The following is a 22,906-nucleotide window of genomic DNA, read 5'->3' on the forward strand; positions in this document are numbered from 1 at the left end:
CAATCCCAAGGAATTTGGATCTGCAGAGAAAGAGCAGGATGGAGCAGGAGCTGTAGGCGTTGCAGGACTGAAGAAAAGCCTTGTTTTTTTTTAATTTTTAAAAAGATTTATTTATTTATTTGAGAGAGAGAGAGAGAAAGAGTACGAGTCAGGGGAGGGGCAGAGGGAGAGAGAGAGGGAGAGAGCAGATTCCTGCTGAGTGCAGAGCTCGACACCAGGGGCCCATTCCAGGACCCTGAGACCACGACCTGAGCTGAAGTCCAACACTTAACTGACTGGGCCACGCAGGCGCCCCACAAGCCTTATTTTTAAAAATTTATATTTTTATTTATTAAGATTTTTTATTTATTTTTATTTATTTATTTGAGAGAGACAGCCAGTGAGAGAGGGAACACAAGCAGGGGGAGTGGGAGAGGAAGAAGCGGGCTCATAGCGGAGCAGGGAGCCCGATCAGGAGCTCAATCCCAGGAGCCTGGGATCACGCCCTGGACCAAAGGCAGATGGCTAACGACTGAGCCACCCAGGCGCCCCTAAAAATTTATATTTTTAGGGTCACTTGAACATGTTTTATAGGCTAAGAGTTGGAAGGGTTTAGAGACGAGAGGGCTGGGATGCCTGGGTGGCTCCGTTGGTTAGGCATCTGCCTTTGTCTCAGGTCATGACCTCAGGGTCCTGGGAGCGAGTCCCACATGGGGCTCCCTGCTCTGCCTGCCGCTCCCCCTGCTTGTGCCCTCTCTCACTCGCTCTCTCTGACAAAGAAATAAAATCTTAAAAAAAAAAAACAGAGAGGGCTTTCCTGATTTTTCTGAAGTGTGTGTAATCTCATTTTTTTCATTTTCATTTCTTTTTTTATCTCTTCTTCCTTTAAATTCACCTTGTGCTTCCCTTATCACAGGCATTTATAGTCACCTGTCACATCCCTCTACTAGAGACGGATCTCAGAAAGGCAGGCCTGTGCCTCACAGGTATGCATACAGGAAGAGTGCAGGTGTGGCCTGAACGTGGCCGGCTCCCCTTTGGTAGATTGGACTTCCTCCCACCCCTTCCTGCCCAACTGAGGCCAGACTCAGGGCTCCACCACACACCCATCGGAGAAGGCCACGGCACTGGCGCACGACTTCAGTTTACCTGTGCACATGTATCCGTCTCACACCTCCTTACTGCCTCTACCAGCGTTTCTCGAAGTATGGACCACAGACCGCCTGCTGTAGCAGGTAGATTTCTGGGCCCCACACCTACTGAATCAGAATCTTTGGGGCAGGGGCAGGTACCTGGAAATGTGCCAGGCCTGGGCTGCAGGCCTCTCCTTCGCAACATTCTGTGGCCTTCGATGTATCTACAGAACCCCCAGCTCTTCAGGCATTTAGACCTGCGCCCACTCTACCGGAGCGGACTCTGACCTACAAGGCCCTAGTCCCCACAGCTCTTGTGCCCTCTCCTTGTGCTCCCCCCTGCCCATACCCTCCCCTCTTCCTCCTCCCACCACAGCGGCAGCCATCTTCCCAGCCAGCCCCAATCCCTCCTGCACGGCTCAGAGCCCCTCAATCACACTGTCCCCGGAGCACACATTCTGGCCTTACTTGTTTCATGATAAAATGAGCAACGCTGCCTGAGCATATTTGCCTGAAGAGATGGAAAGCGTCTAAGAATGACTGAGCTGTAATTCTTTTCTCAGAGCAGCTGGCAAAGAAGTGTGTCCCTGACAGTTCTGGCTGGGTGAGTGAGTGGAGAAGGGCAGGGAAGGAGGCTCTAAGCAGGTGGAGAAGCTTCCCTGGAACGGCCTCTCTCCACTGGGAGGTGTCCAGTTCCCTGAGAGCCTTCCCCACTGGAATTCCGGGGAGCAGTAGTAGTTCAGGAAAAGGAGACGAGTTCACTCTGAGAGAAGAGATGGCATTTCCAGAAAGCAAAAGGAAATGTGGATTCATTTTAACTTTTTCATTCAATCTTGGTATTTAAAAATTAGCTCTTGAAGACAACAGCCCTCATGTGAGGAATGGAATTGTCACTGAAAGATGGTGACAGTCCACTAAAAATGTCCTTTTCCTCCCCATCCACAGATGCAAACAGACCCTTTGGTAACGGACAGAAGGAGAGAAGAAATATGTGAGCAGGGGCTACGCCAGAGAGGGCCCATCTCTGGCTGTATTCTCCTCCCCTCTGGCCTCAGACCTCACTAGTGTGTGAACTGGAAACCCTTGAATTGCTGGTATCATACAAAGAACTGTGAAGCCTGCTGGTAGCTCAGAGGTTAAGTTCCTAAAAAAGAACACTTGTCTTTCATGTCAGACTTGCAGGCACCCAGCTACCATCACTCTCGTCCACACTGGCTTCCTCTGCCTGGGTTTTAAGGCCTCCCAGCACCCCACCCCATCCCAGATGCGTTCCCATCGTTCTCCACATGACTTCCGGGAGATCTTTTCTCCATTCTGTAACTTCTATCCTCTCACGTAAGAATAGAAGAGTCTCTCCTCTGCCAGCTTGGAACTTCTACCCTTTCTGGAAACCTCTTGAGCAAAGGTATATCATAAAGGTATGACAAAAGTTAAAAGCAACAACAAACAAACAAACAAACAAACAAACAAACAAACAAACAGGGCATCTATGTTGTGGAAGAGAACCACTACATATCATTCTCAAAGACAAATGTTAAGGTCATGCATCTTGTTTGGGTACGTTGTACGTTCTTAGAAAGCAGCAACTGAAGCATCGGGAACTCAAGATCTATCAGTCACCCCTGGAGTAAAATATAGTTGTGATCCTACGGTCTGATAAATGTCTTTCTTCACATCATGGGGCCGGGTTCATGTTCCAGAAAAAGTAGAGATGAAAGCAGTGCCATGCTAAAGACTGTAGGAATATTTTAATTCATATGTTTTAATTCATTACGTAATAATAATATCACAGTCTATTTTACAAGTTAAATGTATGAGAATGTATGAAATAGAAATGGTAGGAAAAAAACTAAACATAGGTCAGGAATATGAATTCTTCCAAAACCAGGGGCCAAAGGAAGATGTGTTGCCTGCAGGGCCCAAGGAGGAGGCAGGGAGGGGGTGGGAAGAGCCTTGGCTCTCGTGGTAAGCGTCTATCCCTGTGTCACCCTGGGAAGGAGTCAAGGCTCACCCTCTGCCCTGGTCTGGGGTTGGGAGTTGAGTCTGGTCAGTGGAAGATGGCAGCTTGGGAGGAAACAGCCATCTGGTTACCTACACAGAACTAGTCTCCTGGTGGCCGCAGGTGGGTTTTGCCGTACAAGGAATTAGGGGTAGAAGTGTCAAAAATCAAATGTGTGGAGGAAAAAAGTAAACAGTTTCCTCCTTTTCCCCCCAAAACCCAAATTCTTGAAATGCACACATATTCTTCTCTCAAACGTAGAAAAGTCTCACTCTGGATGTGCTTACAAGAAGATCGTCGTCAAAAAACTTTGTCTCTATGATAACATTCCCACTATAAGTAAGAAGAGAGGGCAAAAGAGTGAGTGTGTTAGGCAACAGATTTCATTTCCACAGAGTGGTTTCAGTTTGGGTCCGCCGGGCCCAGGGACACACACCTACCTGAACCTTGGCTTGGGGACACTGAAATCTATGTCCAAATGGGGTTAGAAGTCCAATGTGACATTTAACTTTGTGATTAGATTTTTTTTCTCCCCAAGTTCAGAAAACAGAAGAAAGAGCATGTCTTAATCCTTGATATATGTAAAGCCCTTAGCAGAGTGCTCTGAACATACAGGTGCTTATAAATATGACTTTTTTTTTTTTAAAGATATGACTTTTTGATAAACATGGAAACCTGCAGGCCTTAGGGGTGGTATCTTTCCCTACAACACCTACTCTGGTAGATAGCTGTGGGTTGGCTTTTCCCGCATCTATTTTCATCACTTTGGGTAACAGCACTCTGCTCTTCTTTTGGGGACCTACCCATCTCCAGTCCATAGGTCAGTCAAGTAGCCCCTCCTTCATCTGGCAAAGGGGTGGGCACAGGACATAATTTGGCCAATCAGACTCTCTCCCCGGAGCAGGATCCTTTCTATGGCTGCTCCTGAAGGAAATCATCCATGGATTCCTGCCATCTGCATCTTTCAAGCTGCTTGGGTCTCAGCGCCCGCCCCCCCACCCCCTTCAGCGCTGTCATATCAGCTGGAGTCATTTCTATGGCTTGTAGCCAAAAACCCCAAATGACACACCTGTATTGCACAGAGTGGAATTTCATTTTTCTTGGTGGGTATCTCAGTGTTTCCAAACCAAACCACTTTTGAACCAAGTTAAGGGCAATAGAGGTACTGTTTTTGGGTTCCAAAAGTAAAATACGACTTAAAGAACCGAAATATGTCATCATAGACTTACTGGTTTTAGTACCTGAAAGAAATTGGGCCTGGGCAAAGGAGGAGTCAATGAAAGTTAATAAAATAAAAAAAATGCCCTTCTATTACCACCCTGTATTTTCCCAGGATAATTAATAGCCAGCAGATACATTTTTGTTGGTAATTAATTATAAAATAGGTACATAAAAAACTCAAGATTTAATTGGCTATTAGAATATAAAAATACCTACTGTTATAATTAAAAACCTATTAAAGACTTATAAAGTAAATAACCTCTATTTATATTCAGTATGGCTTTCACCAAGGATCTGTTCAAAGGGATAATCCAATATTGCACAATTATCTGTGTGAATAACTCATTACTAGACACTATTACTAAAACCTCTGAAAGTTTAATACCTTTTCCCAAGAGAAAATGGTAGGTGGGCCATACTGACAGTGTTGTGGATAAAGGACAAACTGATTATTCTTTGAGCAGGAAGCATAACTATTAAAATGGTAAGCTAGTCTCTGAAAAACTATAACCAAACATTATCCTCTAAAACAAAATTAGAACTTTGCCAGATTCCATTAAAGGCCATTCAAGAAAAGTACAGAGTATTAGAAGTTTGGTAGTCAGGAAAATAAGCAAATTAGCCTAGATTTACTATAAAGTACAAGCCAGTTTCTCCCAAATCATCTCATTTTACTCTCACTCCACCTCTGTGAGATAGTATTAATTCTATCTTTAGAGAGGAGAAAAATAAGGCCAGAGAGGTAAACATTGTCAAGATTGCACAGCAAGTCAGCGTTAATCAGGAATTTAGTCTAAAGGTCTAATCTAAAGGTTTTTTATTTTTTTCCATTTGATCACACTGTCTTTTTCATATGACAGAAGTCAGTAACCTGTAAACTCGAATACCCCTGGATACTCTCTACCCTTATTTTCAACCTGGGTTGCCCGCTGAACAGGACCACAAGTCCCCCCGCCTGGAACACCTGCTCCGAGACCCACTCTACAAAGCCTGTGGTCTGCTCACTCACGTTAGCACGCTGGCGGGCATCATCTGGGACTCGGGTGCTGCCTCTATCAGGGACTGCCAGGTGTTGGTGGAGTTCGGGATCACAAAGCCAAACTCGAAGAACCATTCTGAAGGAAGAAGGAAAAGATGGTGAGTGGGCACCCCAGACAGTCTCAGGGCTCCGCATCCGCCCCCCTTTAGAGTGAGCCTCTTCTTACCCCAAGAACCACAAACGAAGCCATCAGAAACCTCTCAGGCCAGAGGCATAAGAAAGGTCGTGAAAGCCCCCTGAGGCTGTCCTTTGGACCAAACTAGAGGCTTACTCCCTATGCCCTAGGGTCTAAAGGATGAGGACCGGTGGGCGGATACAGTATAAGCAATGCTTTCTTAGAAGTAGGCTATACGTATATAATAAACAGAAGAACAGAATAGGCCTTTCACTTGGACTTTCAGCTCTAAGACACATATGTGCACTCTTACAGTTCATGGTGGAAACGCAGGGCAGAGTGGCCTTGCCGGTCAGATCCACAGGAGGAGAGCACTGTACCAGGCCCTAATCGGCAGCTTCCTCGTGACCATGTTACAATTTGCCAGTGATAAAGCAGGCGCCAACCCAGGCCCACCAGTGTCAGAAACCCTTTTGTTGGGCTCAAAGCCCCTTGTCACTGCCAGCTTTGTTTTTGCTGGGGCCCCCAGTCCCGGAGGACGTAGGAATCCCATTACAAACTAAGTTGCAAAATGAACATTATTACCAAAGCAGTGTTTTTAGTTGAATGGGTCCTGCCTGTTTTCCCTGTCACCCTAAGTGTGGCTTCCAGGCACTAGGCCACAGAATACCTTCTAGGCATTGCCCTTTGAAGTAAACTTTCTGTTCCAGGCGGAATTTTTCCATTTGCTCTGCTGAAGAGAAGTTCAATTCTCGAGACACTGCCTTGCACTTGAGGATTTTCTTGGGAACGCGGGCTGGTAAAGAAAAAGAAATATTGAAGCAAGCCATTCTCAATGAAAATCACATAGTATGATGCTGCAAGTTTCTGGGAGCTTCTTAGAGCTGATTTAGAGAACACATTACCTATGTTAAATTTCAGAGAATGCCTTGGTAAAAGAATTACACTTTTTAATTAAAGGCAGAGGTCCCCAACTGGTCATGTGCATCTGACTGAAAGATCTTTCTTTATTATTATTTTTTAAAGATTTTATTTATTCGAGAGAGACAGAAAGAGATGGAGAGCACCGAAGGAGAGGGTGAAGCAGACTCCCCGCTGAGCAGAGAGCCTGAGGCTGGGATGCGGGGCTCGATCCCAGGGCCCTGAGATCATGAACCGAGCCAAAGGCAGACGCTTAACCAACTGAGCCACTCAGGTGCCCCCTGAAAGATTTTTAAGAAACACCAGATGTAGTGCATCCTTCCTCAGCTGCTCTCATCAGGAAAAGTGCTGAATGGGCAACCTTCTCTACTCTGTTCTGTTGGTTTTAACCCCTTAGTTTTTCTTTTATTTCAGGGAGATAAAAATGCAAATTTTCTCTTGGGAAAAAAAGTTGAGAGCTTAGTTTGTATCTTTAGGTATGTTCTAATGCTAAAATTTCAGCACAAAATGGGTTTTGGGAAGTGAGAGGGAAAAACAGGTAGGTAAGGAACTAGGAATCTCAACAACACATGCTGTGCCCACAGGGGTTTGCCCATTAGGGTCTGCATTAATTTAGCTCCCTGATGCTAAGGCTCTGCTCCGGAAACATCAGAGCCCTGTGCAGACAAAGGGTTGGGGAGTACCTTCATGCTCCACTCCAGGGACTGACAGGTCTTCTGTTCCTTGCCACAGTATCTTCCCTGTCTCAGCATCCCGGAGGTTCATCCAATTTCTGATCAGATATATTAAGGAAAATAATGCACTGAAAGTGACTCTTACTTTGTACTCTAGGTGTGTTCTAGCTCTCAGCTCCTGTTTACTTTTTAGCAAGTCTGCCTATCTGCCAAGTGCCATGAAAGCAAGTAAGAATGTGTAGGAGGGTCCAGAGGACATCTAAAGGAAGATCTAAGCAGAGACCCGGCAGAGATTTTTTTTTTTTAGGATTTTATTTATTTATTTGACAGAGAGAGAGAGAGAGAGCACAAGCACAAGTGGCAGGCAGAGGGAGAAGGAGAAGCAGGCTCCCTGCTGAGCAGGGAGCCCAATGTGGGACTCGATCCCAGGACTCTGGGATCATGACCTGAGCTGAAGGCAGACACTTAACTGACCGAGCCAGCCAGGCACCCCCCAGCGGAGATATTTTTATCCACAACATGAAAACCAAAGACTACACATCTAGAAATTGCAAGAAAGAGAGAGAAAATGAATACAGCAAAATTAAAAATTTCTCAACAGAATCAGACTAGTCAAGATAAAAGACCTAAGAAACAGATAAGAGAGGTATCCCAAGAAATGACTCATGCAGACCACCCCCACAGTGACGATCACATCCCATAAGTTTTACTCACAAGTCCAGAGATCTCAACTACCTGTTAATGGCCTGCTCTTAAATATCAGAAACTAGCCAAGGATCACCAGAAACCGAGGAAAGAATTTACTCTGAAAGACAGCCCAAAACAAAGAGAAAAAAGCAACTTAGAGGAAAAAAGAGACTACAGAGGAAGATAAAAACTTTTTTTTTTTTTTTAAAGATTTTATTTATTCATTTGAGAGAGGTGAGAGAGCACAAGCAGAGGGAGCGGCAGGAAAAGGGAGAAGCAGACTCCCTGCTAAGGAAAGGAGCCCAATGTGGGGCCTGACCCCAGGACCCTGAGATCATGACCTGATTCGAAGATAGATGCTTAACCGACTGAGCTACCCAGGCACCCCGGAAGATACAAAATTTAAAAAGAAGTATTAAAAACAAACAAAACAGCCAGAGATAACATAACCCTTATGGACACTAAAAATTATATACAACTGAATTTTGTATATTTTAGAAAAGTGATTTTCTCTGGCTCAAGGTTACAAATTTTGAGGCTAGTCAATTGATAATCTCTTTTTGTCATAAAATGCCTTCTTAACTTAAGTAGTTGTATTTTCCAGTTTCTGCATTGTTCATCATACAATAAATGAATCATTAATAACAATGAAAAAAAGAACATTCAGAGAACAAAAAAGAATGCGAGAAAAACACACATTTTGATAGCAGAACCGAATAACTCAATGCAAGCGTTGGAAGACAAAGTTGAGGAACTCTTTCAGAAAGAAAAATAAAAAGCCACGAGGATAGAAAACAGGAGAGTAAAGATACAAAAACTGGATATCAGTCTAAGAGATCCAAAATCTAACAAGAGTTCAAGAAAGACAGAACCAAAAAACCAAGGAGAGGAAGTCATCAATGAATTAATTCAAGAAAATGTCCCAGAATGAAAGGATCTAGCAAGTGCCCAAGTCACATCATTGTGAACTTGCAGAAAGTCAAGGTTAAAGCAAAGCTTTCAGAAGGAAAACAAGAGGTCACATAAAGGATCAGAATCAGAATAGGAAAAAAAAATCAGAATGAATCACACTTTTCAACAGGGACTGTGGAAGATAGAAAAAAATGAAGCAGTGCCTTTAAAATTCTCAGGGAAATTCCTAAAACTAAAAAAAGATTTACTTTTTAAAGAAACTAATGATAATATGCTACTTCAAAACGACAGGGAAGACTAAGGAAGAGGATGATATTGGATCCAGGAAGCAAGGGATCTAAAACAAGAGACAGGTAAAGGACACCCCAGGGTAACAGCTCTTTAGAGGCCTGGAGGGCGACCGGTCAAGGGTCCACACAAGAGCAGGTCAAAATGGTTAGGGAGAGATTTTAAGAAGATGAAATTCATAGAATATCTGATGGGTTTAAATGGGAAAGATTTATACAGTTAGGGGACATTTGGAGGTTCATTAGTGAGAAGCACAGAAAATCTAAGTAAACGAATAAAAAACTGAGACAATAATTAACATCAGGGAAAAATCAAAGGTGGTATTGGAAGAAAAAAGTAGTTGCAGTTTACTACATGGCATCATTGCAAACAGGGCTGACATACTCATAATAATAAAAACACAGACTATGGGTCCAATACCATTATCCTGGGAGGATGGGGGAAGGAGAAGAGCATGTATGTGTGGTCAGGCAGAAAGTGTTGGGAAAGAACAAAACTCATTTTCCATAGTGGGAAGTCGACAAACAATGCTTAAAACGGAGACATTAAGGGATAGCCACAGTGTGCAATTCAGAAATATGAAGATAAATAGCAAATAAATCAGCTAGAAATTGAAAACAGTTTTATCTGGGGAGTAGAAAATAGGAATGGGAGGATACAGAACTCGGCTCGTCATTCAAAACCAGGGAGAACTATGACTCTGAACAATGTACACACACAACTTTCAAAAATATAAACATTAAAATTAAAAACACAGTCCTGAGATTTTTTTTAAAACAATGGACAAATAATTAAAGAAAATTCAATATTATCCCATGGAGGCTAAGTCTGAGAACGATGGTTAATATTTACAAAGAGACGGACTTTCAGATAAATAGTTGATAGTTTACAGGTCTTTCTGTTTTTTTTTTCTTTTTGCTGTCTAGCAACCAAACCCTCTTCCCAACAGCACCCGGTTGTCCCCATGGGAGACAGTGACTGCCATCCATTACTGTAACTAGAAGATCCAAATCCTTCCCTCCGGAGCCTGGAGCAGCTGGGGGCAAGCACATGACCTAGCCTTGGACGCCTGGGTACCAGTTCTGGGTCCTGGTCACACAGGACTTGAGGAAAAGTCCGCAGTTCTTTAGGATGGGGCAGCAGGTAGTGCTAACCCAAACTTTCCTGCTGTGTGGCCATTGCTGCTGTCAGTTCTGAAGCTCCAGGGAGCCTTCAACCTTTCCCACTGTTTGGGTAGCCTGCAGTGTTGAACCCAGAGCAACACGGTTGATGAGGATCACTAAGCAGGTAATGGTCCAGTTAACCCTCTGGAGAGATTCTTTTTAGGTTTTGCTGCTACTAAAGAAAAGTCACAAAAGACAACCAAGGGTTATCCTAGCTTCCTGCGCTCTCAACCTGAGTGTGCACTGTACCTCCCCTCCCCTCCGCACGAACCTCCCATCCGTGTGCTTCTCTCCTCTCCTGTGTGCAGTCCTCACAGTCTCCTTGTGTGCTCATTATATCCCCAGATACTGCTGCTCTTTACATACCTTGGTGGTTTTCTCTTCTCTGCTTCATATTTTGAAATTCCACTTTTTGAAAAACTAAATTCAAAAGCAAGTCAAAAGTATACATATTTGCTTAGATCACTTTTTAAAAAACTATGTATTATTATTATTATTTTTTAAAGTAAGCTCTATGCCCAATGTGGGGCTTGAACTCACCACCTCAAAACCAGGAGTTGCATGCTCCACCAATGGAGTCAACCAGGCACCCCCAGATCACGTATTAGAATTCCAATAATTACAAACACGCTTAGCTATTCCGGGGTCTCCGTATATGAAGACAAAGCTTCCCCAAGTGGAGACCTGAAACTGTAAATACTACGGCTCCACCGAGTCCGCTCTGAGCTCAGATGTAAACAGAATTGCCTCAGACATTCGAGCCCAAGGTTTTCAGAAGACACAGCACTCATTTAACCTGCTCTGTACATGCTTTTCATTCTTTCTCTATAGACAGTCTCTTAGGTACCAATATAGTGGACACCAGATTTTCTTAAATTAAATAACAAAACTAAATTACTCTTGAAGTTTCAGGCTCACATACAAGTGGGGCATTCTAGCAAAACGACAGCAAGCAAAGCCCCGGAAAAGGGGCTCCCTCTGTAAAGCAACAGCTAGATCCGATCTAGCAGTTTCCAAAAAAAGCATTACTGCTGCTGGCCTGGGTCAGCAAAGAAAAGCCTGGCACCAGAATTTACTCTTCCATCTATTAGAGGATAGAAAGGAAAACGTCTTATATGAGAGTGTGCTCTCCAATAATTAGTGGATAGTGAATTTAAGATTCCTCCATTTGATAGCAAGGGAGAGAAGGTGCTAAAAATACAAGGCTTATCTCCCTAACATAAGCGCCTCCTCTCTTTATAAATAATCAGTTTAAGGACTTAATTGTCTTTTCGGGAAATATACTAAAAAAAATATTTTGGCCAGTTCAACAATCCAGCATTTCCTGCATGTACCTTAATCTGGAAACCTATCCGTGTCTATATCGTGGGCTTCATTGTATAATCCTAACAAAACCTGTAAGATTTTACCCTCAATAAATACCACAAAGTTAGAGAAATACAAACAGAACCCCATTCAATGATGTTGGGACGGAGGCTACTTAGAGCGCCTCCAAGCTGGCTAAGTTAGGGCGAAAAGAGACACTCTTAATTCAAATGGCAAAGATGCAGCCGTTTGGGAACAGCTTTATAAATCATAAAAATACAAATCCATGACAGCCCAACAGCAAAAAGAAATAAAAATTATTAAGGTAGGTACCTTTTTTTCTTTTTTAAGGTTTTATTTATTTATTTGAGAGAGAGCACAGAGGGAGAGTGAGAGGGAGAAGCAGGCTCCCTGCTGAGCATGCCAGGACCCTGAGATCATGACTGAGCTGAAGGCAGATGCTTAACCGACTGAGGCACTCAGGCGCCCCTAAGGTAGGGATCTTAAAATAATAACCCCAAGAAAAGATGGTCCTCAAAAGAGGAAGCATATTTCGCTAAAAATGTTCGAGATGAAAGGCAAGGTTTAACGGCTGATCATCATCTGGCTGAAAACATTTTTGTTTTAGCAGCTTTTTGGTAACTAGATTTTTCAGAGAAAAAGAGCCTGAGTTTTAAGACTCAAAGGTCAAGTCACTTCCAATCTTGAGAGAGGAGAGGATTAGGTACAAGCCTTAAGGAGGGGGGTGCTGGAGGACTATTTATAAATACCACCTTCTGGGTCAGCCAGGTCTTTTCTCATTTAAAAGCTCCTGGCTGATTTATACCCAGGGTGAGCACAAAAGAACACTCCTTTACTATGGGAAGCCTCTGCTGGGAGAACTGTTCCCACTAGCTTCTTATTTGGAACCAGGCAGACAAAAGCAGCACACTCTCATATGTAAAAGTAAGAGCATGTTAAAAATAAGCTTCAGTCTGGAAACAATAAGCTCCAGAAAAAAAAACACACACACACACACACAAAAACCCAACAACAATAGTTTGTGGAGTGTTGAGCCTTAGGAAAGGTAAAAAAGGAAGTAAGCTAAGATACACATGGAAGAATGAGAGTCACTTGGCTCCACACAGAAGGTTACATAAGTCCTCTTGTGTTTTAAATAGCTGTGACCTGGTATGATTTTGGTCCAGTGCGGGGGCTGGGGACAGACCAGAGGTAGAGAAGGCTGGCAGGGAGGTGGTGGTGGAGTGGGAAGCAAAGGCTTGGGGGCTGGAAGAAACCAGTCAGATGAATGGGGGACGAGGTGAATTTCCTTGAGACGTGAATGCAGGCACTGGGATAAAAGAATTTAAAATATTTACTGACAATCGTCTAGAAGTGTTTTGGCATGAATACAAACTCCATTTTCATATATTTAATAGAACAGATCCACTGTACATGGCAGAAGAGAGGAGAGAAACATGGAATACACAAACAGAGGGGGAGAGAGACACACACAAGGGAGGGTGTGAAGGAAAAAAAAACATACTGAGAAAGAGACAAGTAAAAATGCCCCCATGTAACTGAGAAGCAGGCCCGAACAGAAAGGAACAAAAAAGAAGAGGCTCAGGAAGTTTGGAGACAAGATTCCAGTTTTTCCTGCTTAAATCTTGTGTTTTAGAGTTGTCCTGGTTAGTGGCTTTCATAGAATGGTTTGAAATTGATAGGTAGGAAGATCCCCCCCCCCCAAATGTTGATTGGCTGATTCACAGTTTCCTGTAATTTGTCATCCAAACTAGAACTTTTGAGAATGAAAGAGGGTGCTAACGGACAGCATACTTAAGTGAGTTGGTTCACGTAAGGTGCCTAGAATCTTAGAAGCAGAGCGGTGGTGTTATGAATCCATTATCGTTTCCTATCTAGGCTCCTGATGGCTTTCCTTGCTTCCAGTCTTTTTTTTTTTTTTTTAAAAGAAAGAGCGAGAGAGAGTGCAGGGTGGGGAGCAGACACAGAGGGAGAGGGAGAGAATCCCAAGCAGGCTCCACGCTCAGTGTGGAGCCCAACGTGGGGCTTGATCAATCTCACAACCTTGAGATCATGACGTGAGCTGAAATCAAGAGTTGGACGCTTAACCAACTGAGCTACCCGAGTGCTCCTCCTGGCTTTCATTCTTGCTTCCTCCTTCAATCTACTCTCCTCACAGAAGGTAGTTTTGTAAAAAGACTGTGAATTAGATGTTAATCCCCAGTTTTCAAAGGAAACATGGTTTGCAAGGTCCCCAGTCACTATGCTCCAGCCATAATGGCCTCCTTTCTCTTTCTTCAGCACGCTAATGTCTCTTCTGCCCGTCATGCTGCCCAAGTGCTCTTGCCCTTACTCTTCACACCCCCAGATCCTGGCTTCAGTGGCACCTCCTCAGAGAGACTCTTGGGACCACCCAGTCTACAGAATCCAGATGTGCCTGGCTCTGAAGTTGGGGCTCCTACTGTGCACCCATGCCAACCCTGGCTGCATCCTGGCCTCCCCTAAAGCAGACAGCTCGTGCCATCTCCGAGTCCCCTGAGCAGAGGCTAAATACCACTTCACCTCTGCTGTATTACTTTCCTGGATCCTTCAAAGGATCCTCACAGACTAATCCAGGTCTCTCCATATATCTGATCTCAAACTATCACTCATTCAGTAAGTGCTTATTGACAACCTACTGTGTGCCAGCTATTGACATCAAAGTGACATGTACAAAATCTGGGCAATATTGTTTCATAGAATGTCACAGACAGGGGTGCCTGGGTGGCTCAGTTGGTGAAATGTCTGCCTTCGGCTCAGGTCATGATCCCAGGGTCCTGGGATCGAGCCCCGCATCGGGCTCCCTGCTCAGCGAGGAGTCTGCTTATTCCTCTCCCTGCTGCTCGCCCTGCTTGTTCTCTCTCAGGCAAATAAATAAAATCTTAAAAAAAAAAAAGTGACAGACAAGAGGATGGGGACAATATTTCTAAGTTTATATATTATTTTATAAATTTATGGTCTTAAATATGTAGGCAAAATCCACATTTGTCTGTTCTACCCATGTTCCTTTTTAAAAATATTTTTTCATAGGAATGTTGAGAGATTGCCCTATATTCAGGGTCACTTTATATTTGGGAATTATTCTGATAATTTTGTGGATTTCTTCTACGTAAAACCAAATAACTTATTTATTCATGTCCTTCAAAACAATTCATACTCAAGCTGGATAATTCTCAGTGATACTGAGATAATTCTCTAATGATATTAACTCAGATCCTGATTACTAAGCTAGGGATGGAAGAGCTATACTATTTCAATTCCTAACAATTTACCAGGAAGGGAATTGGTTTATCAATTGTTATTCTGTTCTAGCCCTTTCTGAAAAGTAAACTTTCTTAGATTTATAAAAAGTTATTAGATTATAGATTCCATATAGATATTCTATAGAAAACAGATTATAGACATCTTCTATTTGTCACAACTAATGAACCGAAACTGATACCTTATCACTAACTAAAGTCTACAGTTTGTTCAGATTATCTTAGTTTTAATTTAACGTCCTTTTTCTGCCCCAAGATCCCACATTACATTCAGTTATCATGTCTCCTGAAGCTCCTCTGGGCTATGAGAGTTTCTTAGATTTTCCGCTTTTTTTTTTTTTAATGACCTTGACAGTGTTGAGTAGTACTAGTCAAGTATTTTCCAGGTGTCTGTCAATCGGGTTTGTCTGCTGTTTTTCTCATGATTAGTCTGGGGTTGTGAATTTTTAAGAGGAAGACCACTGAGGTGAAGTGCCACTTTCATGTCATCACGTCAAGGCTATGTACTATCAACATGATTTCTCACTGTTGATGCTGATCTTGACCACCTGGCTGAGGGGGTGCTTGCCAGGTTTCTCCACTATAAATATACTCTTTTTCCCTTCCTTCCACATTGTACTCTTGGAAGGAAGTCACTGTATACGGCCCAAACTAACAGGTGGGGAGTTATGCTCCATCTCCTTGAGGGAAGAATGTGAATTATTTGGAATTTCCCATTGATTTTTTATTCAATTATTTATATCAGGCCAGTTGATTTTATTATCAAATGACTGTGCTCTGATACCTAAATTCTTATCTCCAACATGAAAATGTTTCAACACTAAACAATCTGCTTAAAAATATCTAGTTAAGATGCTCACCATTAAGTCTCAGGGATTCATCTGGGTTACGGGATCAAGAGCCACATGCTCTTCTGACAGAGCTAGCCAGGCGCCTTGGGAATGCTCATTTTAAAAAGTTGAGGTACCACTTATCTAGCCTTTATAATCTAATCCACAGTGACTAGAGGAACACTCCTAAAACAAGCTGGATCATATCATTACTTCCCCTTCAAAAACTTTCAAAAGATTTCCTTTTTCTTTCTTTCTTTTTTTTCTTTCTTTCAAGATTTATTTATTTAGGAGAGAGAGCGAGAGAGCACGAGTGGGAGGGGCAGGGGGAGAGGGACAGAGAATCTCAAGCAGAGTCTGCTCCGAGCAAACTGCCTGACGTGGGGCTTGATCTCACAACCCTGAGATCATGACCTGAGCCGAAAGCAAGAGTTGGATGCTTAATTGACTGTGTCTCCCAGGTGCCCCATCAAAAGATTTTCACTGAGAAACTCCTAATTCTCAGCTTAGCATTTTAAGTTCTTTACTTTGTGGCCCCAACATCTCTCTGGTCACTCTGCTGCACACTCCTCCCTATTGCCTCTTCTCATCTAGACATAGGGAAGATACTATGCCCTCATACACCTCTATGCTCTCTGGTCAGCTTGGACACTGGACACTCATTTGAAGCCTCTCACGAGGGCAGCCAGCAAAATCCAAAGAACTGAATTACTTTTTGGGGACCCAATCAGGTGTTATGATCACCACAAGGCCACACCAGATGAGCTGATAAAAGGAGGTGGGAAGAAACCTTTCTTTAACTTAGAGGACCCTTATGGAGGCAACCATGACAGAGGGAAATGGGAGTAACAAAGACAAAGAAATTATCATTGGCAAAGGCTGGTTACAACTGCCCAGACGTACTAACTGCACAGCAAAGCCATCCAAGCAAATTTCTCTAAAATATATCAAGTCTGACTAGTTTTCACTAGTCATAATAATATCATAATTACTCAGGATTAGACAAAGCAAAAACACCTTAAAGAAGTAACTTCTAGGGAGGTACTTCACATTCTCTAATAAAAGCACACATTAAACTCTCTTATAATTTTCAATAAAGGAAAAGTCACAAAAAACTTAGTTGTATTAATTAATGTTTGACTTTGGTTTTATTCACTCAAAATCTTTTTTTTTTTTTTTTAAGATTTTATTTATTTGAGAGGGAGAGAGTGAGGGAGAGCACAGAGGGAGAGTGAGTGAGAAGCAGGCTCCCCACTGAGCAGAGAGCCCCATATAGGGCTCCATCCCAGGACCCTGAGATCACGACCCCAGCAGAAATCTGAAGCCTAACCAACTGAGTCAGCAGGTGCCCTGATTATGGGCTTCTTGAGGGGAGAGGTGTTTCCTCTCGTTGAGTTGACAGCAAAAGCAGGGAAATCTTTGGCTATGAGTTCCTGGAATCTGGCCACATCAATCAGTAACTTTCTAGCATACAAAAGTACTTAGAAAATATTTTATTTTTCTTTTGGGTAATATGGCTAGGAAGGACAAATGATAGAGAAATTGTTTATAGATTATTAGGTTTGGGGCACTCTGTATAAGGATAGTCAATATCAGTTTTGTTTTATTTTTCTTCAGTATCGGTTTTTTATAGGGTACATTTTCTTAGAAAAGTTTTTCATTTTAGAATTATGTTTGGGGATGCCTGGGTGGCTCAGTCAGTTAAGCGTCTGCCTTCGACTCAGATCATGATTCCAGCATCCTGGGATCAAGTCCCACATTGCACTCTTTGCCCAATGGGGAGCCTGCTTCTCCCTCTGCCTGCCGCTCCCCCTGCTTGTGCGTGCTCTCTGACAAAACAAAAACAAAAACAAACCTTGAAAAAAAAAGAATTATGTTTGAATTAAAGCAAAAAGGGGACTAATTTCTTTCTTTCTTTCTTTTTTTTTTTTTTAAGATTTTATTTATTTATTTGACAGAGAGAGACAGCCAACTAGAGAGGGAACACAAGTAGGGGGAGCGGGGGAGGAAGAAGCAGGCTCCCAGCAGAGGAGCCTGATGCGGGGCTCGATCCCAGAACACAGGGATCACGCCCTGAGCCAAAGGCAGACGCTTGACGACTGAGCCACCCAGGTGCCCCATGGGGGACTAATTTCTTAATCAGCATTTTATTTTTATTCTACTTTGTAAAGCTCAAGTTATCTCCTTCTCATAACACTTATTAACAGGTATCCTAGAGTTGTTGTAGAGTTCTTATTTGTCTAGGTCTTGGTTCTTATTTTCAGTCTATTTAAAAAATAATCAGGGGTGCCTGGGTGGCTCAGTCAGTTAAGCATCTGCCTATAGCTTAGGTGATGATCTCAGGGTCCTGGGATCAAGATGGGCTCCCTGGTCAGCGGGGAAGTCTGCTCCCTCTGCCCCTCCCCCTGCTCCTGTGCTCTCTCTTTCTCTCTCAAATAAATAAAATCTTAAAAAAGATAAAAAAATAATCAGATTCTAGAAATAATCCTTTCCTGCCATTTTAAGAACAGTTCAGAACTATAAACTTTGGAAAATGAAATCTCTTAAAGATGCTACCAAAGTCAAAACAGGGGTACATTCCTAATGCTATGCCAAAAAAAAGAGATCCTTATTAGCTCTATTAGCATGAAACTTGACCAAGCGCAAATAAATAATTTTTTTCGTTTTAATTTTTTAATGAATAAATCTCATTTGGAATGATTTTTCCCATTAAGTGTAGAAATCCTAGGTACACAATCCTTATCTCATAAATGTCTTCAATTCACTTTTTTCTTTTTTGAAGATTTTATTTATTTGACAGACAGAGACACAGAGAGAGGGAACACAAGCAGGGGGAGTGGGAGAAGGAGAAGCAGGCTTCCCCATGAGCAGGGAGCCCAATGCAGGGCTCGATCCCAGGACCCTGGGATCACGACCTGAGCCGAAGGCAGACGCTTAATGACTGAGCCACCCAGGCGCCTCTTCAATTCATTTTTTAAAAAGATTTTTTTTTTATTTGAGAGAGAGAGAGAGAGCAGACTCCCTGCTGAGCAGGGAGCCCAATGCGGGGCTCCATCCCAGGACCCTGGGATCATGACCAGAGTTGAAGGCAGACGCTTAACCAATTGAGCCACCTAGGCACCCCTTCAATTCACTTTCAAATATTAGGCACATCCATTTGGAAGTCCTTGAATTTTGCTGATATAAATATTATATATGATTTTAAGCTTAATTTTTTTCTATGTTTATTTACTTAAAAATTTATATTATTGGGGTCCTTGGGTGGCTCAGTCAGTTAAGTATCTGCCTTTAGCTCAGGTCATGAACCCAGGGCCCTGGGATCAAGCCTTGCATCACGCTCCCTGCTCCACAGGGAACCTGCTTCTCCCTCTTCCTCTGCCTGCTGCTCCCCCTGCTTGTGCTGTCTGTCAAATAAATAAACAAAATCTTAAATTTTTATTTATTTATTTATTTATTTTATTGAGGGGCACCTCAGTTGGTTGAGTGTCTGATTCTAGGCTTTGGCTTTGGTCGTGATCTTGGGGTTGTGAGATCGAGCCCCATGTTGGGCTCTGTGTGGAGTCTACTTGAGATTCTCTCTCCCTCTGCCCACTGGCACGCACTCTCCCTCAAATAAATAAATAAATAAAATCTTTAAAAAATTTATTACTGAAGAATAGTTCACATATGACAAAGGGATCATTTTAAAATGGGTATTATCCTAAATAAACAACAGTCTCTTTATATTTTCATACTTGGAGATACGTTAGCTTTTAAAAATAAATGAGTGTATCTGCTTGCTGGTCATGTGAATGTACACTTTTAACTAGAAAAAGGTACGACATCTAAGAGTCTGTGAGATGTCGGGCACCTGGGTGGCTCAGTCTGTTAAGCGTCTACCTTCAAACTCAGGTCATGATCATAGGGTCCTGGGATCAACCCCCTTGTTGGGCTCCCTGCTCAGTGGGGAGTCTTCTTCTCCCTCTTCCTCTGCCCCCCCCCACTTGTGCTGTCTCTCTCAAATAAATAAATAAAATCTTAAAAAAAAATAAAGCCCCAATTTGAGAGTTGTTTTTTAAAAAATAAATATTTATTTTGAGAGAGAGTGTGCATATGCACACATGAGGGGGGGTGCAGAGGAAGAGGGAGAGGGAATCTCAAGCAGTCTCCGTGCTGAGCACAGAGTCTGCCCTGGGGGGCTCGATCCCAAGACCCAAGATCATGACCTGAACCTAAATCAAGAGTTGGTTCAAGCCTGAGCCATCCAGGTGCCCCGCCCTAATCTGAGAGTTATAAGTGAACTTGTTTACGGTGATTTCTCAAGGCAGGATATATCTGTGAGAAGTCTTCATTGTGATGGGGAAGAGTTCTAGTCATTATCAGATGGTAACAACTTCTAAAGATTATACTCCACTTAGATATAAACACATTTCAGATACTGAGTCCCTAAAAAGCCAGACCTTAATTTGTTACACCACTGTAATATACCTTTCCCCCTTTCCCTGCCACAAAAGAGTGCTCAAAAAAAAAAAAAAAAAAAAAAAAGAAAGAAAGAAAGAAAAAAATCCCTTGATGTCTTCATCAACTTACATTTGTTCCTTTTTGATTTTTTGTTTTTTTTTGCCAAAGAACCCAAAAACAGCACTGTCTTATATATTGATGACACTCTATGACAAGCATACACTTCCAATGATGCCTCAAGCAAGGGTCAAGACCAAATTATCTATGGGAAACAACTTCCAGGGCAGCACCAACTTTAACCAAAGAACCTGAAATTCTGTGCTATATTAGTAACTGCTGGCAGATGTGGCCACTGTCAATTTGTTCCTGTCACATTATTTTCCTTTGTCTCAGTCAGAAGCCACAGGGGAGGGCTTGTAACAACAGCAGAGGCTATGGAGTCCCTCCCCTGCCTGACTTGACTCCTGACTCCTCCCCTGGAAACAGGATAAAACTGGAGACAGAACATACCAAACGGGTCGAGTAATTTGCTATTCCATGAAACTTCTGGTTGGCTACTTGGGGAACATGGAAATGTCTATCAGAGGAAGAACAAAAGGACATTCTGCAGAGCTGCCTTTGACAAGAAAGTCCACTACCCTTTGTTTCTTTGCTCAACCTTTCACTTCTTTTAATATGTATCACTGAGCCCGAATGTAAATAAGATAGCTGAAAAGCTGCTGGTTCCATGATTATTCCATGCATGGCCAAGTGAATTCTTAGGGTAATTCTAGAATGTATGTTATCCAGGTAAAACAGCAGTTAATGGTATTGCACCAGTGTCCATTTCCTGGTTTTGATAATGTACTATGGCTATGGTAGGTGATATTAAGATGTTATCATTGAATACATGGGAACTCACTGTACATGAAGGGTGCGTGGGAACTCACTGTACTATTTTTATAAGTTCTTATAAGCTAAATTATTTCAAAATGAAGGGTTTTTTTCCCCCTAAAGATTTTATTTATTTATTTGATAGAGAGAGAGAGAGAGCGCGCACAAGCAGGGGGAGAGGCAGAGAAAGAAGCAGACTCCCAGGACTCTGGGATCCTGACCCGAGCTGAAGGCAGATGCTTAACTGACTGACCCAGGAGTTCCTCAAAATGAAGTTAAAGAATAAAAAAACTGATGAAGACGCCCACCTGTACATTCATATTACTAGTTTCTAAGACAAAACTTAAGACTTTACGGCTGGGCTCTTCTTTATGGACTTCACTATCCCATTGTTGTTGTACTTTACTTAGGTTTAAACCTTATCACTTAGTTTTTTTCCCTTAGTGATATCAGAGTAAATGATACTCCAGTAGTGTAACAAAAATTTCAATAGGGAAAAAGGGCAAAGAGAGGCCAGTAGTATAGTCCAAGTGAAGTTAAAGAGAAACTACAGAAAAAGGCCAGGAGGAGGTAGTTTCTTGTCTTCCTTTGCCTGGGGGTTTATTTCCTGGCCTGAGAATTAACAGGTTTTGGGGTGGGAAAAAGATACAGAAAAGTTAATCATTGTGGAGAGAGCTGATGGCTTAGAAACAGCTGGTGGTGGTTTTGAACCGGGTAGCTAGAAAAATAATGGAACTTAATGAAAATCAAGGAATTCAAGAGAAAAAACTGATTTTTACTTTATTTATATTTCAAACTGACCATCCTTTTTTTTTTTTTTTTTAAAGATCTTATTTATTTGAGAGAGAGAGAGCACGAGCAGAGGGGAGAGGGAGAGGGACAAGCAGACTCCCTGCTGAGCAGGGAGCCCAACATGGGGCTTGATCCCAGGGCCCTGAGATCATGACCTGAACCGAAAGCAGACGCCTAATTGACTGAGCCACCCAGATGCCCCTGATTTTTACTTTAGAGAGAAGGGGGAAAGGGTTGGTAAAGGATGATGCTATTAGGAAGGCCCTTCAAGAACCTCAAGGATGAAAGAAAAAAAGGTAATGCAGAACATGTAGGTGGTAGTGGTGGAAAGTACACTGAAGTATAATCCAAGCTACAATTAGTCTGGTACCAGCATAAAAATAGGTAGATTGATATACCAGAAAACTTGGCTATGACCCCAGCATATACTTTTATATATGCTAAATTCCAAATCAGTGAAGAAAAATAGTTAATTATCTTACACTGCTTATTATAAAATGGAGGTTTCTCCCACTATCCAAAAGAACAGTGTTCCTATGAAAACTTTTATAAGTTGAGGGATGCCTGGGTGGCTCAGTTGGTTAGGCATTTGCCTTCAGCTCAGGTCATGATCCCAGGGTCCTGGGATTGAGTTCCACACCAGGCTCCTTGCTCAGTAGGGAGTCTGCTTCTCCCTCTGCCTGCTGCTACCCCTGCTTGTGCTTTCTCTTGCTCTCTCTCTCTCTGACAAATAAATAAAATCTTAAAAAAAGAAAAGAAAAGAAAAGAAAACTTTTGTAAGCCAAGATGGTGCAAAGCCAAGAAGTAATTATCACTATGGTAGAAAAAGTTTTGAGTGTTTCCACACCTATAAAATCATCTCTCTTAGGTTTTTCTGATACCTTAGCATACATCTTGCTAACAGATGCACAAAATAAATCAAGATAAAGCACAAATGTTCATACACAATTCAAAGCTATGGTGGCTTGATGCTGAGATGCTGGGTGTAGTTTTCAGGGTGGGACCTGGGCGGCACCATGCTCGCTGCTCGGGGTGCGTGCTGTGTCCATAATGGCTCACTGCAAGACAAACGTTCAACACTATTGTTGTTTTCCCCTTTTTTCTGTAGAAGTGAAAATCCTCTTCGGATTTCTTTCAGTTAGTGAAATCAAGTACTAATGTAGGTCTTTTGTAAATGTGAAGTGGCCTAACATGAACTTTCGAAAAGCAGGGGATACCTGTACCCAACTGGCCTCA

General features: G+C 42.5%; 1 protein-coding gene across 1 annotated transcript in view; it reads right to left on the bottom strand.

Annotated features, from left to right (window-relative positions):
- Positions 1-2,841: 2,841 nt before the first annotated feature.
- The window catches only part of PDE6D (phosphodiesterase 6D), a 48,205-nt gene continuing 28,140 nt past the window's right edge, over positions 2,842-22,906 (bottom strand). Inside the window, exons 2-5 of the mRNA XM_026491706.4 lie at positions 7,091-7,179; positions 6,157-6,282; positions 5,342-5,447; positions 2,842-3,444 (exon numbers count right to left, since the gene is read on the bottom strand). Coding sequence (XP_026347491.1) covers positions 3,363-3,444; positions 5,342-5,447; positions 6,157-6,282; positions 7,091-7,179 — 403 coding nt within the window. The 3' untranslated portion in view covers positions 2,842-3,362. The remainder of the gene's footprint in view (positions 3,445-5,341; positions 5,448-6,156; positions 6,283-7,090; positions 7,180-22,906) is intronic.

The sequence above is a fragment of the Ursus arctos genome, unplaced genomic scaffold (assembly GCF_023065955.2).
Source record: "Ursus arctos isolate Adak ecotype North America unplaced genomic scaffold, UrsArc2.0 scaffold_1, whole genome shotgun sequence".
NCBI classification, from domain to species: domain Eukaryota; kingdom Metazoa; phylum Chordata; class Mammalia; order Carnivora; family Ursidae; genus Ursus; species Ursus arctos.